At 41.2% G+C, this 13,685-nt stretch overlaps 1 protein-coding gene across 2 annotated transcripts; it reads left to right on the forward strand.

Moving 5' to 3' along the window:
- Positions 1 to 490: 490 nt before the first annotated feature.
- On the forward strand, positions 491 to 12,395 carry ssrp1a (structure specific recognition protein 1a). 2 transcript variants are annotated; one of them, XM_034543433.1, is made up of 19 exons: positions 642 to 760; positions 1,531 to 1,607; positions 2,324 to 2,509; positions 5,257 to 5,362; positions 5,881 to 6,074; positions 6,194 to 6,294; positions 6,529 to 6,658; positions 6,786 to 6,889; positions 7,205 to 7,333; positions 7,417 to 7,638; positions 8,193 to 8,265; positions 8,396 to 8,401; positions 9,505 to 9,637; positions 9,731 to 9,776; positions 9,895 to 10,024; positions 10,173 to 10,334; positions 10,777 to 10,907; positions 11,013 to 11,196; positions 11,854 to 12,395. In XM_034543433.1, exons 2-19 carry the CDS (start codon positions 1,554 to 1,556, stop codon positions 11,917 to 11,919), a joined length of 2,157 nt encoding a protein of 718 aa, XP_034399324.1. In that variant the 5' UTR covers positions 642 to 760; positions 1,531 to 1,553; the 3' UTR covers positions 11,920 to 12,395. The 2 variants fall into 2 exon arrangements, with proteins under 2 accessions (XP_034399325.1, XP_034399324.1); XM_034543434.1 differs by lacking the exon at positions 8,396 to 8,401 and having other exon boundaries at positions 491 to 760.
- The last annotated feature ends 1,290 nt before the right edge of the window (positions 12,396 to 13,685 follow it).

The raw sequence follows: 13,685 nt of genomic DNA on the forward strand, positions 1-13,685 counted from the left end.
TAATTACATTTTACATTACATTAGATCATGACTTAATATACCGTGGCCCAGTTCTTAAGATGGTTTATTTCATTTAAATTTAAAATGTACTATCTAGTAAATGCAGATATGTATAGACTAGAGTGGTTAGGGGGTATATGGCCAAACAGTTGATTTCTGCCCAAAAGCCCAAGAACAAGTAAAGTCATGTGAATCAGGACATGAGTAGGCTATCTTTTGAGTTGTATTTGATCCAGGCCCTTGCCGCAGTCATATTACGTTTGATATCATGCGGTTTCAAAATCCAAATAATTATTTGGACTGTGACTTAAAAAATTAGAGAAAGGCGACATCTGTACTGTTCTACTCTGTGTATTGTACTGTATGTTACACCTTTGACAAAAAGGAAAAAAATATAGAAAATATAATAGAAATGCATATACTATAAACTACTATAGGCTACTACTATATACTACTTCTTTAGAAGTGTCGTGTGCCACCTAAAGGTGATGAGTGGTCATTGCAGTCTGCTCTGCAACAACTTCAAGTCTTCACACAGAAGTTGCCAGGAGCTACTCGATGCGTAAATTACAATAAAACCGCTGCGTCGGAAACACATCGCAGAGTGGATGCTTTCAAATGTACGGCTTTATTGAAGAAAAGAGAAATTGTTCACCAAACCGGAAGTACATACAAACAGACCAGAATTCTTTCCTGTGACGTAGCACTAGCTCCCGGTGCTACACGCGGGAAACAGGCGAAGCTGCTCATCACATTGACAGTAAGACATGAAGTTTCAAATTGTATTGTATCGCTTGTTTAGGAACTCAGTTTGATACATGTGTTTGTAACAAGGGGCCATATTCCACCCACGTGCTGTACGTGGAGCTATTTCGTTCACAAAATTAGCTGATTATCAGTTGATTTCTTTTCAACGGCCTAGTTTCAGCTGGAGCGCTCGATTTGATGTTCGCTGTGTCTCCAGCGGGGCGGCGCCTGTAGTCAGTGTCGCCTATCGCTCTGCTTGAGGTGTCGGTCGAACTCAGCGCCACGACTTACAGGAAAACAAGCGCACCTTGTGCAGTTCAAGTTAGCCTAGCATGGACGTTAGCCAGCATGGACGTTACTTACTATTTTTTATCAGAAACCGCTGCACCGGACGATCGGACCCAACGGTTAGTGATCGATTGACGTCAGAAGGAAATAACAATCGCAATGTGGGCACGCTGTATCTCACTGCTCGCGCACAGCCAGCGGAAACTGAGAGCTGAAGTTAGCTCACAACTCTAACCAGTGCTTTAAATTGAGTGTCACGTTAGTTAGCATCAGTCGTACATGCATTTGTGAATAAAACAACTAAAGTTAACAGAAGTAACCACAACACTCTGTCGTATTGACACCATCACATGGAGGCTTCTCTGTCTCTCGAGTGGGACTCGGTGCTCAGCCTCCAATTAGTGTCTGACCACCATCACAAGAGTGTACATAGTGATTGATATTTCAGCCCTGTGGGTGTTTGCTTCTGTGTAATTCATGTTCTTCTGTCTGTAGAGGATCAGTCGCCTGTAGCTGAAATGGGAGACACGCTGGAGTTCAACGACATTTACCAGGAGTTCAAAGGCTCGTGGGTCAGTATCCTCATCAACCAACTCTGCTCTCAAAATGTGTAGATGGGAACCATTCAGAATATTACTAATACACAGACTGATCTACACTCATAATAACTATATTTGCTATCCTGCTTTGTATGTACTACAACTCGTATAACATGATTGATAAAGTTAAAACATATCGGTGCATTCCCGTTTTATGTTGCTTTCTGCTGAATTTAAAAGTGTATCTGATTAGAGGCAAAATCGATTTTGTATTGCAAGTTGGGATGACAAAAAATATAATTTCCTTGCAAAATAATTAAGTTATCCTTAAGAACTAGGACAGCAACTAACAGATATGTTCACAATTCATTCATCTGCATATTGTTTTCTTAAGTAGACTATTAAATATCAGAAAAGGCTTTCCAGAGCCCAAATTGCTTGTTTTTTTTGACCACTGTTCCAAAAAAACCAAGAATATTCTCAATGTAGAAGACTTGGAAAGGCAGAAAATGTTCATCTAAAAAAAAAAAAAAAAACATGGAACCATTGAATTTCTGGCATTACTTCTTTGAAAAACAAACAACTTAACAGTGAATCTGTTGTCAAAATAGGCCGATTACATTTTTGTCAGTTGACTGTTCATTGTAAAACTGAAAAGAGATTGATTAAACTCTTTCTTGAGGCGTTAAGTCCCAGCATTTCAACACAAGTCCTATGTCTGTTTGTATCTCCTCCCTTGGTCGCTGCAGAATGATGGGCGGCTGCGTTTCGGCAAACAAAATGTGGTTTATAAGAGCAGCAAAACGGGGAAGGTGGACAGCATCCCTGCTGGAGAGCTCAACCTCGCCCAGTGGAGGCGAGTGTGTTTAGGTCACGGAATCAAACTGGCCACCAACTCGGGACATGTCCACAAATATGACGGCTTCAGGGACACGGTGAGTGTGTTTTAATAAAGCTGTAGTTTGACAGTTTTTGAGGTTTATTAGGCAGATCAGGCTCTCAAAGCTTCTGTCATAATTTTTTCCTGTTGCAATCCTTAAACAGACTCTAAATCGTTCTTCCTGGTTGTATTTTTCTGTTTCTGGGAAGTAATTGTTACCTCACTCCGAGGGGAACAAGGCAACAGTGGAATATTACAGACTTACACACACACACACTCTGCTGGTTTGTTCGGTGCTGTGTTTATGACGAGAGATGTAACACAAGTAAGGGGCCCGCCGGTAAACAACTCCCATCCCATGTCTGACATTGCCTTGAAAGAAACGCTACCATCTTGCAAAAAACAACCAACACTTGGAGTGTGGGTTGTTATCAAAAGTATGTGAATGAGTCGACTCTTCTCTCCAAAGATCCTAATGGGATTAATGAGGGAAACCAGCGCTAGCATGTGTGTTCCATAAACAGTGTAATCATCGGCTCATGTGAGTCCAGTGTTTATATCAATCCACTGAAACAATTTGGCTCAGAAGACAGACAAGAAAAACATTTGTGGTCGTATTTGTTTTTATCACCCTAGTTTTTTTTTATTCTTTTCCCCCCGCTGCTCTGAGTGTATGGGGAATGTCAGCACGCAAGTATAAAATTGGGATGGAGGAATGGGTATAACCTGGATTCTGTGGCTGCGAGCGCTGGCGTCTCCTGGGGTTAATCAGCATAGTTTTTTTTTGTAGATGGATCCTCTCGTCCCGCAGCACATGGCATGATGTCATTGTTTATTATCCCACAGCCAGTGTCAGTAATCGGGAGTTGGCAGGAGGTTTAGCCGCTGGCGAGCCATACAGGAGCTTTGATGCATCTGTCCTTCTGAAGTGTCCTTGAGCAAGACAACGAATCTCTCCGGTTATGTAGCTAACCTGTAATTGTCTATTTGAGGGTCGGGCTGTAGAGGCACGTCCATGTCTTCTGTTCATTTCGCTTCAATGTTTATTGGCCTAAGACATCATTGTTTACATTAAGAGTGTGGCATTGAATGTATGCAGCTGCATGTTATGGTTGCATCTTGGTATTAAACCCTGCCATAGGTACTTAATAATGTCTAGATTGTCCAGAGCTGATAATGAAACCTCAATATTTTTTGCCGTTACTGGATGAAATGTGCCCACAGTTCTGTAAAATGTTGGTTTCAAAAGCCATGTCAGATTTATAGTCTTCTTTATTAATTCACAGGTATTGCCAGTTTTCCTACTTAAAGCAGGAATTTTTGCCTGCTTCTGGTAAAGCTCTTGAACAGTCGCTTTGCTTGTACACATTATTTAACAATTCAGACGTCTGGCTTATATTGTGAAGTGAACAAAAAGCTTTTGTAGTCAAGTTTGTGTAGTCGTAGTAGTAAAAGAAAATATATCATATATGTGCAACATTTGTATTGTTAGCGATGCCATACAGAGTTTTCTAATAAGAATAGGTTCATAAATGAAAGCTAATCACTTTTTTTTAACAGATCTTGGCACTTTTTGTATTGCTGCTCAAGAAAGACTATTTGTTTACATACATGTAAGAATATTAAAGCAATGTTTAGTCGTTTCTTGATTTTTCTCACAAAATAATCCCCAAAAAAACAAGACTATCGATAAACGTACTAATATCAATAACATCCAAATGTTAACTATCCCTACTGCCATGACTTGTTGTATTATCAGAATTTGATGTGTTAGGTCCCAAAGAAAAGTCCTGAAGCCGATCATGAAATAATTTAATGCCATTCCTGTGTGCGGAGAGGCAACAGGAAGTTGGCTAGCTCTATTGGTCCGAAAATGTGGATGTTTTTTATGAAATGAGGTTGAAGGTTGTTGGGAGAGCATGAAAAATGTTGTTATAAAAGACATACAGGTGTGCGTGCGTGGGGGGGGGGGGGGGGGGACTCTGTGTTTATTATGATTAAATGAGCTGAGCAACAACAAATCTGCCAGAACTGTAATGAGGAGTAGAGAAACACTCAACAGCAGGCCTGATGAGGACACTGGGAATGAACACACACATCGACAAAAACAGGCCACCTCTGCACAAACTCTTGATTTAAAAAAATAAAATAAAAATGCATTTACACATCTGCTCACACATGCTCTCGTATCTAAACAATGCCTTAATCCTGGCTAACAAACCGCTGATGAATGTGTGTGTGCGCACACACACACACAGACAGACTCTCTGAGCTCTAATTGGCTCTAATAACCTTATGGACAGGCAGATATCCAGGTGCGTAAACTCTGTTTCCCACACAGTCTCTACCCTGGCCTGCTCACTCGCACACCACAATCACTTCCACATGTGTGTGTACAGCTAGGACAGTGCTTGTGTGCGTGATTGAGCATGTGTTTGTCGCTGTGTGTGACTGTGTCTCCTTTCCAGTTGTAAGTGAGCTTGCAGGATAAATAAACAGGCTGATTGTCAGCGGCGGTGTGGAGGGGAGGAGGACACGGAGGGCAGATGGATTACCTTCACCTCCAGTGTTCCCAAGAGGCCTCAGTTTGGGGGTGTGGTTCTAATAGCTCCGTGATTAATTAACCCTCCATCCCCTCACCCTTTTCGGAGGGTGTTTTTCTAAGAATTGACCCTTGCCGCAAAAGTGTGTTACTGCCTGACTAACATGAAGCCTTTTGTCTTTTCCATTTATTTACCCCTTTTCATCATGTCCTCTCCTGTCAACTTTGTCTTCTGCCCCCTCTTACCTTTTGTCCATCAGGACTTTGAGAAGATCTCTGAGTTTTTCAAGGCTAACTACAAGGTGGAGCTGACGGAGAAGGACATGTGTGTGAAGGGATGGAACTGGGGAACAGCCAAGTTCTCAGGTAAAAAACAAACAAAACATTTGTAACAAACAAAATGTCCTCACCAGTTGGCTACTGAAGGATTAAGTATGCACAGGGTCACTGAAGTAATGTATATTAGATTATTTTCGTTATCGATTAATCTGTAGATTACTTAATTCATTATTTTGTCCATAGAAATGCAACGAGTAGTCACATTATTCAGTTTACTAATTGATATACCAGGTGGGCATAATTTCTTCACATTTGAGAACCAGCAAAGGTTTGCAGAAATTTGAATGATCAAAAATTGTTTAATTAATTATCCTTTAAACCATCTTACTGGTTAATTGACTGCTTGTTTCAGCTCCTAATATATACTATGTTCTAACAATGAAGAGCAGGATTCAAAGTAGCAGCGAGTAGCAAGCCTATTGATCTGTAACAAACATACTAAACACATTTTTTCTCATGTACTGAGAACCCTGATAATACTTAAAGAAGATTTGAAAAGTAAGCTGCCACTGACATTTGTCACCCCCCCCACACCACCACCGCAGGACCACTGTTATCATTTGAAGTAAATGACAGTACAGCTTTCGAGGTCCCACTGTCCAACGTGTCCCAATGCGCAACGGGGAAGAACGAAGTCACTCTGGAGTTTCACCAGAACGACGACACTGATGTCTCCCTCATGGAGGTCCGATTCTACGTCCCTCCCGCCCAGGCTGATGAACGACAAGACCCTGTGGAGGTGAGGAATGATGGGCTTCTTCCTTTTTATACTGCTAGTTCGCTCCTCGTAAAGTGCTTCAAAAAGTAAATGTACATCTTTGATAATAAAGCTTAAAATGTGTGTCTGTTTTCCTGCAGGCATTTGCAGATAATGTGTTGTCGAAGGCTGATGTGATCCAGGCCACAGGAGACGCTGTGTGTATCTTCAAAGAGCTGCAGTGTCTTACGCCCAGAGGAAGGTAGAAGATCAACACAAAGCAAAGTCACTCACAGATTTCCTCATTAATGTTATCCCATCAATCGAAAACCAGTCTTACAAACAAAACCATTGATAGTGTTTGCTTGGGAAGCCACTCCGGTTAGTCCAAACATGACCGGGTTAGTCATTAACTACAGTGATGGTGTTTACGCCATTCACCTTAGTTAAGACTATAGCAAGAGTGCAATCTAATTTCTCTTTTTTCCACACTCAGATACGACATCCGTATCTACCCGACTTTCCTTCACCTCCATGGTAAGACGTTTGACTACAAGATTCCCTACACCACCGTCCTCCGTCTATTCCTGCTGCCGCACAAGGATCAGAGGCAGATGTTCTTTGTGGTAAGTGGACTTTTGTGCCATTTTTCTCAGTCCTTAGTTTTTCACTCCAAACAAGCATTTTCCTGTTGCTGGTACCCTCGATCCTTCTTAAACTCTTTCTCCCTGTTTGTCTTTTTTTTTTTGTTAGATAAGTCTGGATCCTCCCATTAAGCAGGGTCAGACGCGTTATCACTTCCTCATCCTGCTTTTCTCCAAGGAAGAGGATCTCAGCCTCACCCTCAACATGAGCGAGTGAGTATGTGACAGTGAAGGACACCATGTTTTTTTGGGTAACATGTCGCCATGTGCAATATGAGCCATAGACATGTTGGGAAGTTTGTTTAAAAGGCCTGTTAGGAGCTCTCTTATGGTAACGGCTCAATGATAGGACAAGATTTGACGTATCCACTAGGGGGAAGCAACGGTCTGGAGGAGCACTTTACATACATTTCCAGGAGCACCAGCTACTTGTATGTTCTTTGCATTGTTGCTTACAACACTAGAAACCTGTGTTAAGTATTTTCATTCCACAATAGTAAACCTGTCGTTTCTTTTGCGTCTTCAAAGGGAGGACGTGGAGCGCCGTTTTGAGGGCAAACTCAGTAAAAACATGTCAGGGTCTTTGTACGAGATGGTCAGCAGGGTGATGAAGGCCCTGGTCAACCGCAAGATCACTGTGCCCGGAAACTTCCAGGGGTAAGCACCTGATAGACGCATTCGGAACACATTTTCTTCTATGTTTGAGTAAATCCAGTTAAACGTGCCTAATTCTTCCACAGTCACTCTGGGGTTCAGTGCATTACCTGCTCCTACAAGGCGTCCTCGGGCCTCCTCTATCCTCTGGAGAGGGGCTTCATCTATGTCCACAAGCCCCCCGTGCATTTGCGCTTCGAGGAGATCTCCTCTGTCAACTTCGCCCGAGGCACCACCACAACGCGATCCTTTGACTTTGAGATCGAGACCAAGCAGGGAAATCAGTTCACCTTCAGCAGCATTGAGAGGTGAGAGCTCCTGTCACTCAGTCCTGTCCTAAAAATGTCTGACCTTTACCATACTGATTTGAATCTGTGCAAAGTGTGTTACCAGAGAGGTTTTTTCACATTCCTCTACTGTCTGTGCACTTGCCTAAAATCTGAGATTAAAAAATGCCTCATGAATTTCAAAGTCAATTACTAATGGCAGCATAGAAACCTGAAACCTCCAGCCCAGAGTGGACTTGTTGATACAGAGAGCGAGAGTTTGCACAAGCAGAGTGAACGTTTTGACAACATGGTAGAGTGTGATGATTCTGGATATAAACCTGGTACTAAAATCCCTCTAGATATTATTGTATTTTTCACTAGCACTAAAGATAGATATATTATATATTAATAATCATAGCCGAGTATTCTTTTTACCTCCATTTAAGAATGTGTCTGTGGGGAACTTTAAAGTTGCAGCCATTGTTATTGAGATAAGTGTGACAACGTATTGAGATATAGATTTTATCATCAAGCCTTGAATCCATTTAGTGAATTTCAGCCAAGATAACCTCAGTCTTTCTCTGTTCCTTCAGAGAAGAGTACGGCAAACTGTTTGACTTTGTTAACGCCAAGAAGCTCAACATCAAGAACAGAGGATTCAAAGAGGTAACTCACTTGTCTTTTCAACATCTCCCAGTTTGTGATCAAAGACATTACATGACTTTTGTTTGACTTCCATCCCACATATTGATGCTTGTTGCCCTTCTCCTGTGTGTCTGTCCTTGTACCCCTGTAGAAGAAGGTGGGTATGGTCATGGGCGTCATGTTTGAACGACACTTGATTTTTAACGGTGTGATTTCTGCTTGCATGGCGTGTGTGTATGTTACCAAGGATCGTTTCTTAAAATCATGCTTTTGATTGAAGATTACCAATACGATTGCTAAGTGATTTATAACTAATCATGGGACATCGGGGTGATGGAGTGTGGGACTCTGTTAACTAAGCGTGCGTGCGTGCAGTTGTTTGCATCGTGCTGACTAATGTGTGGCCCGGGGAATTTTGGTGTGCTTTAACACTCGACACAGCTGTCGGCATGACCACTGCTTAACATAGGCAGTGCTGATTGCATTAATGCTGTCAGTTGACGTATATACAAGTTCGTGGTTTGTCTGACAACTCTGTTTCTCTGGTGATGAGGCCATCTGTTGCCATGGTGACAGGGTCAGTTGAGAAGGTTAATGAAAATGAATGGGCCGGCTCTCTATGTCCTGTTGGTGTTTTAATAAGAGGCTCCTTGATGCATGGAGATAGGAAAGCCCATGTGAGAGGAGAAGAAATACAGATACAAGACAATGCTTTTCTGTGGGGGGGATTCTTCCTTTTACTCTTGAGTGATATCTTTTGTTAAAGAAACTTGGCACAAATACAGAGGAACAGGACATTTCCAGACTACATTTTTCTAAATAACAAATTTCACCTGGTCATTAACATAAGATGTTAATGACCAGGTAGCTATTTGTAAATGTATTACAAGGTTGTGCAGTTGCTGAATCTGACTTGTCAATTAATCATTTAGTCAATTAAAAGGTAAATATACTACAATATTAATAATTGTTTAATTCCAATATTAAGTCAAACTAATTGCCACTTCAAGTGTGTGCGTTTGCTGATTTCTGTAAATTGAATATTTGTGGTTTTGTCCTGTTGGACACTTCCTCTGTTAAATTGTGATTGGCATTTTTCAGTATCTTCCTAAATCTCATTGACTAAATGATCAATTATGACCAAATTATCAATTATGAAAGTGCTGATTTAATTGCAGCCCTGAAACTCCAATGGCTATGCTTGTATAGTGGTTACTGTTGGGTTTGTGTTTTGTTTCTGACGGTGCAGTTTACTTTCAGGGCATGAAGGGTAAAATTGACGAGTACAGTGACTCAGACGAGGACCAGCATGATGCCTACCTGGAGAGGATGAAGGCTGAGGGCAAGATCAGAGAGGAGGGCAACGAAAGCGAAGAATCGGACGGCGAAAGCGGTGAGCAACAGTTCAGTATGCCGGAAGTAAGCGATACATGTTGTGTTCAGAAGATCAGCACGATTGAATTCCGGTCTTGTTTCACTCTTTTAGATGAGTCGTTTAACCCCGGAGAAGAAGATGATGATATTGCAGAAGAGTAAGTGACTTTTTCGTAAAATTGATCTTTATTTTAGTGTCCGTTTGTCCTTTTCATCGGTCCCCGTGGCTTCTTCAACCCAGCTGACTTTCCTGTTCTGTTTCTTCACCTACGTCAGGTACGACAGCAATGCGTCGGCGAGCGACAGCAGCGAAGACGGGGACGATAGCGACAATGATGGCTCAAAGAAGAAGGTCAAGAAACCCAAAGTGGTCAAGGAGAAAAAAGAAAGGAAACCACGTAAAGAGGTGAGAGAACCGTGTGGACAAAGAAAACGTGAGAAATATCGATTCAAGGAGCGATTTTTATTTTTCCCGGCTCTAGAAATTGCAAACTGATGCAGAGTTTGGGTTACTCGAGGATTTAAAATCCTTTCCTTCCTTTTAATCTGAGTAGAAAAAGCCGAGAGAAGGACCCAAGAGGCCGATGAGCGCCTACATGTTGTGGCTGAATGCCAGCCGCGAGCGCATCAAGTCTGAGAACCCCGGCATCTCCATCACAGAGATTTCCAAGAAGGCTGGAGAGATGTGGAGACAACTGGGCAAAGACGACAAGGAGGTGAGGCAGGAGAATGAGCAGGAGAGATGATTTGGATTATGTTTACTCCATTGCTCTCACAACACTAGATAATTATGTGTTTTTTGTGTGGCTGTGACCATAGCATGACATAAAAGCAAAGTATGCAAGTTGTAGGTTTGATCATTTTAATTTAGATGCAATGTAGGAAACTTTTTTTTTTCACGCAATCTTTGTTACTCAGTGTGGATCATGTGTTATTCTTTGGGTTAAAAATGTGTATATATATATATATATATATATTTATTTAATTAATTAATTAATGAAGAAGAAAGAATGATATCGAACTGTTTTGTAGTGCTATTTCTCAAAGAACTACAGCCAGATTTGCACATCTTTGCCAAATAGGACATAGAGAAAAAGTTTTAACAAACTTAAGTTCTTCAATCCGCTCTTTACTTTCCTGCTTCTCTATGTCCTCCAGGAGTGGGACACAAAGGCGGCAGAGGCGAAGAGGCAGTATGACAAAGCAAAGAAAGAGTACAAAGATAGCGTCGCCAGTGGCGTTGGCGGTGCCAGTAGTGGCGGTGGCGGAGCAACATCAAGTTCCAAGAAGTAAGGCTTACAATACTGAAACTCTTGTTTTTTGGGGGGGTTTTCTTCGAAACAATCAGTCTAATATGTATGTAACTCTTTTCTCACCACCCTTCACCCTTTTAGGGAGAGTAAAAAATCTGGAGGTAAGAAGGACGAGAAGAAGAGGAAGTCTGCTGGAGGAGACAAGGAAAAGGAGCGGGGAGGAGGCAACGACAGCTTTAAGAGTCGAGAGTTCATCGAGACGAGCGAGGACAGTTCGTCAGACACTGACCGCAAGAGCAAGTCCAAGAAGAAGAAGAAGAAGAAGGTAAATTAATAACAAACATAATGGTCAGCTGGGCTTCAGCAGAATCCATTATCGGATTCATCTTCTGTGCGTTTCTCTCCGTTCACCACAACATTCAGACATCGCTCGCTGTAGTGAGTCAGTCTCTGGTTATGTCGTATACATTTAATTATGGATAGACATTTTAGGGTGCAAAATTTGTTTTCAACCACTTGTAAGTTTGCGTTGCAGATCAATGTAGAGATTGTATTTGTTTTTGACTTTTTTGAGTGAATCTGGACGTCCCAATCAAGTAAAGATAGGAGGAAAGAGGACTTTTTACAAAAGCTAGCCGGTATATCTGATACACAGATACCGATGTATATCTGTGATAATAATCTGAGTCTAGCTCGAGCCGGATTTCAATATTTATCAGGATTTTAAACTCCTGGTGCGTCGGCCTTGTGAAGCATACGCCTTCCTGTTGTCGAGCAATTCTGAAATAAAGGAAATGTTTTTCATAATATTCAAAATGGAGACGCAAGACCAAAATGTATCACACAAGTAAGTGAACGATTGGTATTTTTTATTGTATCTGGATTTTTGTTACTGGCAGAATACAGAGGGAATAAAAACATGTTGTCTTTATTCCTCATTACTCATGTTAACCTCTGTTTTCTTTTAATATTTTTTAACCAGGAATCGGATGAAGAGAAGGAAGAGGCTGTGTCCACACCTGCCAGCTCAGAGGCAGACTCTGACTAAACATACAACATTTACCCATCCGAGACAAACCAAGGACCAAGCATTTATATGCTCCATGTTGATCTCACACAAATGGACTGACAGACAAATCAACAGACTTGAGTTTAATTTTTTTTCTACGACAAGTTTTGCTTCAAGAGTACAAACACGCCTTGTGACTCCGAAAGCTTGCGTCATATTTGATATTCTAACTTGTTTTCATCCTGACAGCTTTGTGAAATGGTGGTATACTGGTGTACCACTTTACCAAGAATTCTTGAGGTTTTTTTCCTATCTCACCCACGGGGATGGCTGTAGTTTGGTAGTACTGAAGAATATAGGAGTTATTAGTTGATTCAATGTCGATAACACAGAGGAGCAGGTGTGAAGCGGTTTTGTTCTTCCAGTGTTGAGCATTTCAAACCGCAGTTAAGTGTTTGTTTGTGTTTTTGTTATCTTTTCAGGCTTGAATAAATAAATGATTCATTTTTAATAAATCTGCACTTTTCTGTTTTTGTTGTACACAACTTTTAGCATTATGCTGCAGAGTGGTAATAGAAAGTTGTCTTGGCGGCTTTCATCACTTATTATGCATGTCTGTTATGGATTCATTTGCATTAAGAAATAAAAGCCAAAGAATGGACTTTGAAGCTGAACATTTCTGCCAACATGGTTAAAGACGTCCTTAAATAAATGGATTTTGAATTCGGTGACAACTCAAACTCCACTTGCTGAGGAAGATGACATGATCAAAAGCTCCAGAACAGTTATTAAAAGTACCTTTGGTGATTGTTTTGTCCTTTTGTTAATGTGAAGGTCAATAATGAACTTTGAACCTAATGTTCTTATTATACCATTTAAAAACACTTCTCGTGAACACCAGCAGAATTCATGCAGGATTGTCTCTGTTCTTCCAAACTCACTGCACAAGGATTCATTCACGTTTTGCTGTTATTTTTCCCCACCTGAGCGTCTCCCTATCCACTGAAGAAATGGCACTGCATATCAGGGAGATATTAGCTCTTTATGTAGTTAGTCTTACTCAGGCAATTCCCATAGGAGTCCTATCCCCTGTTGTGTTGTACATCAGGCCCATTTAACCAGGCAGGGTGGTTTGGGAGTGTGTTATCACAGGAAGTTAGATGGCGACGCTGATGAATGTCGGAGAGACATTTCAATCGGAAAGCCAAGGCCTAAGTACACAGCGGTTTGTAAAAGGGTCGCTATGTTAGGATCGAACATGGTGGTTTTTAAGAGCCAAACACTCCCAATGTGTGGTAGACTTCCGAGTGAACAGTGTTGATTTTGATGATAAGATACTCTTCCTGCGGCAGTAACAGACTGGATGTCATTTGAGTTGAATTTTTCTCAAAGATTTCCCTTTGTTCTCAATATGGGAACATCACAATATCCCTAGTTCCAACTGCACCTTTTGTTTTTAAGTTTTATTTTGAAGCATTCAAGGAAAACAAGTGGAAAGTCAGACAAGTGGATCTGTGAGGGGTACCACTGTGCTCTTACCTAAATGCTAATGTCAGGATGCTAACATGCTGATGTTTAGCCTGTAGTTTAGTGTGTAGAATTTTGTAAAGAAAAAACAAAATTGACAAATTGAAACGTTGACCTGATTGCAGTCCTGGATGAAAAGTCGGGATCATTAAAGTGACTACCCTGATGCGGACATGAATATATAAACCGAATTACATGGCAATCCATCCAATAGTTGTTGAAACATTTGAAACGCTAAAAGAAGTGTCAGGTGATCAAAGTAATTTGGGTTAATTGTC

The sequence above is a fragment of the Cyclopterus lumpus genome, chromosome 10 (assembly GCF_009769545.1).
Source record: "Cyclopterus lumpus isolate fCycLum1 chromosome 10, fCycLum1.pri, whole genome shotgun sequence".
Lineage (NCBI taxonomy): Eukaryota > Metazoa > Chordata > Actinopteri > Perciformes > Cyclopteridae > Cyclopterus > Cyclopterus lumpus.

Coding starts and splice junctions, on each gene's coding strand:
- ssrp1a (XM_034543433.1), top strand. CDS start 1,554: ATGGGAGACACGCTGGAGTTCAACGACATTTACCAGGAGTTCAAAGGC. Junction 7,334..7,416: donor GTGCCCGGAAACTTCCAGGG/GTAAGCACCTGA, acceptor ATTCTTCCACAG/TCACTCTGGGGTTCAGTGCA. Junction 11,197..11,853: donor AGAAGAAGAAGAAGAAGAAG/GTAAATTAATAA, acceptor TTTTTTAACCAG/GAATCGGATGAAGAGAAGGA.